Source organism: Protobothrops mucrosquamatus, unplaced genomic scaffold, assembly GCF_001527695.2.
Source record: "Protobothrops mucrosquamatus isolate PMUCROS unplaced genomic scaffold, P.Mucros_1.0 scaffold344, whole genome shotgun sequence".
NCBI classification, from domain to species: domain Eukaryota; kingdom Metazoa; phylum Chordata; class Lepidosauria; order Squamata; family Viperidae; genus Protobothrops; species Protobothrops mucrosquamatus.
This window is the reverse complement of record NW_015386681.1, coordinates 82,575-85,347: the sequence shown is the minus strand read 5'-3', so window position 1 is coordinate 85,347 and position 2,773 is coordinate 82,575. Positions and strand designations below refer to the sequence as shown.

The window sequence follows — 2,773 nt, the reverse complement described above, 5'->3', positions numbered from 1 at the left end:
GAGTCATGAGGGGCCCATAGTTCCCCCATGCTGGCTCAGGAATTCTGGGAGTTGAAGTCCATGAGTCATGAGGGGCCCATAGTTCCCCCATGCTGGCTCAGGAATTCTGGGAGTTGAAGTCCACGAGTCATGAAGGGGCCATAGTTCCCCCATGCTGGCTGAGGAATTCTGGGAGTTGAAGTCCACCAGTCATAAATAGGCCATAGTTCCCTCATACTGGCTCAGGAATTCTGGGAGTTGAAGTCCACGAGTCATAAAAGAGCCAAGGTTGACTACCCCTGAATTTTAGCCTTGAGGATTACCTTCATGTGATACATCATCATCTCGTTGGCCAAGTGACTCCGGTATTGTGCTTCCCGGACCTTCTTGTAGAGCAAGGACTGCCAGAAGAAGAAAAAAAAGAAGATTTAGTCGGTCCATCCTGGAGCACGTAACTTCTCTACGGGAGATATTAATTAAAGTTAATGTTCAGGACTTTTTCCCCCGAAGCCCTCTCCCACAAAGCTTCTTTCCCAGCTTCAGTCGGGGTGCATTGGGGTTACAGATCCCCAGAGTTCCTCCAAAGGTCAGCGGAAGCTTCCGGGCTGCACCGGGATAAGGGCCCCGAGCCGTTGGGGACAAAAAAAAAGAGAATAAAACCGGCGTACGTGGGCGATGCTGATGCCGCAGTAGATGGAGAAGGCGGTGGCCAGGTCCTCGTCAAACTTGCTAAACCAGGGCCCGTTGATTTTGTTCACCAGCTCGGACACGCCAATCACCTCTGCACGACGAGAGGAGAGGAAGGGTGAGGAAGAGGATGGGGATGGAGGAGGAGGAGGAGGAGGAGGAGGAGGAGGAGAAGAAGAAGAAGAAGAAGAAGGAGGAGGAGGAGGAGGAGGAGGAGGAGGAGGAGGAGGAAAAACCCTGTTTTTCTGAATCAAGAAACGGTTGAGATGAATTCCTGCACTGGAAGGGCTCAGGCTGCAGGTAAATAAAGTGGCAGCTTTACACCATGGCAACTTTGCGACGGCTGGACTTCAACTCCCAGAATTCCCTAGCCAGCTAACCCTTCCTTCCTTCCTCCCACCCTCCTTCTCCTTCCTTCATTCCTTCCTTCCCTTTCTCCCTCCCCGCCTCTCTTTTTTTTCTTTTCCTTCCTTCCTCCCTCCCTCCTTCCCTCCCTTCCTCCTTTCTTCCTCCTTTTCTTTTGCTTCTTTCCTCCCACACTCCTTCTCCTTCCTCTCTCCCTCCCTCCTACCTTTTCATTTCCTTCCTTCTTTCCTCCCACCCTCCTTCTCCTTCCTTCCTTCCTCCCTCCCTCCCTCCTTTTCCCTTCCTTCCTTCCTTCCTTCCTTCCTTCCTTCCTTCCTTCCTTCCTTCCTTCCTCCTCCTCCCTTCTAGCACTGATGATGTTACCTAGTTGGGTCATGAGATGTCTGCAAAACACCACCAAGCTCAGAGAGCATCAAGGAACCCGCAGTTTGTCCTTCCTTCCTTCCTTCCTTCCTTCCTTCCTTCCTTCTCCTCCTCCCTTCTAGTACTGATGATGTTACCTAGTTGGGTCATGAGATGTCTGCAAAACACCACCAAGCTCAGAGAGCATCAAGGAACCCGCAGTTTGTCCTTCCTTCCTTCCTTCCTTCCTTCCTTCCTCCGGCCCTCCTTCCTTTTCATTTCCTTCCTTCCTCCCTCCCTCCTTCCTTCCTTCCCTCCCTTTTTCCTTCCTTCCTTCCTTTCTCCCTCACCGCCCCTCCATTTTCTTTTCCTTCCTTCTTTCCTCCCACCCTCCTTCCCATCCTTCCTTCCTTCCTTCCTTTCTTCCTCCATCCCTCCTTCCTTTTCTTTTCCATCCTCCTTCCTTCCTTCCTTCCTTCCTTCTTCTCTCCCTCCCTCTATCCCTCTCTTCCCCTCCCTCCTGGCAGATAATGTCTCCTTTGGCGCCTGTCGTGCAGCTGCAGGATGCCCGTCTCCTGGCACGGTCTGAGCGTGTCCTGGCGGCCTCTCGGCCAGGGGTGCCCAGGACCCCCGGATCTCCCCCGCGGACGGGCTGCTCACCCTGGTTCTCGTCTTTGATGGGGAAACAGAGGATGTTCCTGGTGCGAAAGCCGGTGCTGTCGTCCACCCCGCGGTAGAAGAGCGGGTGGGAATAAGCGTCCTTGATGTTCAGGATCTTTCCCGTGGTGGCCACGTGGCCGGCGATGCCCTGATCGGCTGGAATCCGGATTTCGTAGCTCTGCCCCAGGGAGGGAGAACAGGCCGGTTACTCCAACTATATTTCTCTTTTGCTCTACTTAGCTCATAAAACAACGCGGAGAGCAGAACAAATATAAAACGAGAACGGAAGGGAAAGGGGAAGGCAGAAAGAAGAAAGCAACACAATCACCATTTAAATGATGCCTAAAAAGAGACAAAAAGGGTCTTCTGGTTTGAGTGAGCAAATCAGTGTTTCTCAATCTTGGCAACTTTAAGATGGGTGGACTTTAGCTCCCAGAATCCCCCAGCCAGAATGCTTTAAGATGAATGGACTTCAACTCCCAGAATCCCCTAGACAGCATGCTTTAAGATGAATGGACTTCAACTCCCAGAATCCCCTAGACAGCATGCTTTAAGATGAATGGACTTCAACTCCCAGAATCCCCTAGACAGCATGCTTTAAGATGAATGGACTTCAACTCCCAGAATCCCCTAGATATCATGCTTTAAGATGGGTGGACTAACTCCCAGAATCCCCTAGACAGCATGCTTTAAGATGAATGGACTTCAACTCCCAGAATTCCCCAGCCAGCATGCTTTA

At 51.6% G+C, this 2,773-nt stretch overlaps 1 protein-coding gene across 1 annotated transcript in view; it reads right to left on the bottom strand.

Moving 5' to 3' along the window:
- The window catches only part of PDE2A (phosphodiesterase 2A), an 80,611-nt gene that overhangs the window by 18,106 nt on the left and 59,732 nt on the right, over nt 1-2,773 (bottom strand). Inside the window, exons 16-18 of the mRNA XM_015815472.1 lie at nt 2,035-2,212; nt 648-760; nt 303-380 (exon numbers count right to left, since the gene is read on the bottom strand). Coding sequence (XP_015670958.1) covers nt 303-380; nt 648-760; nt 2,035-2,212 — 369 coding nt within the window. The remainder of the gene's footprint in view (nt 1-302; nt 381-647; nt 761-2,034; nt 2,213-2,773) is intronic.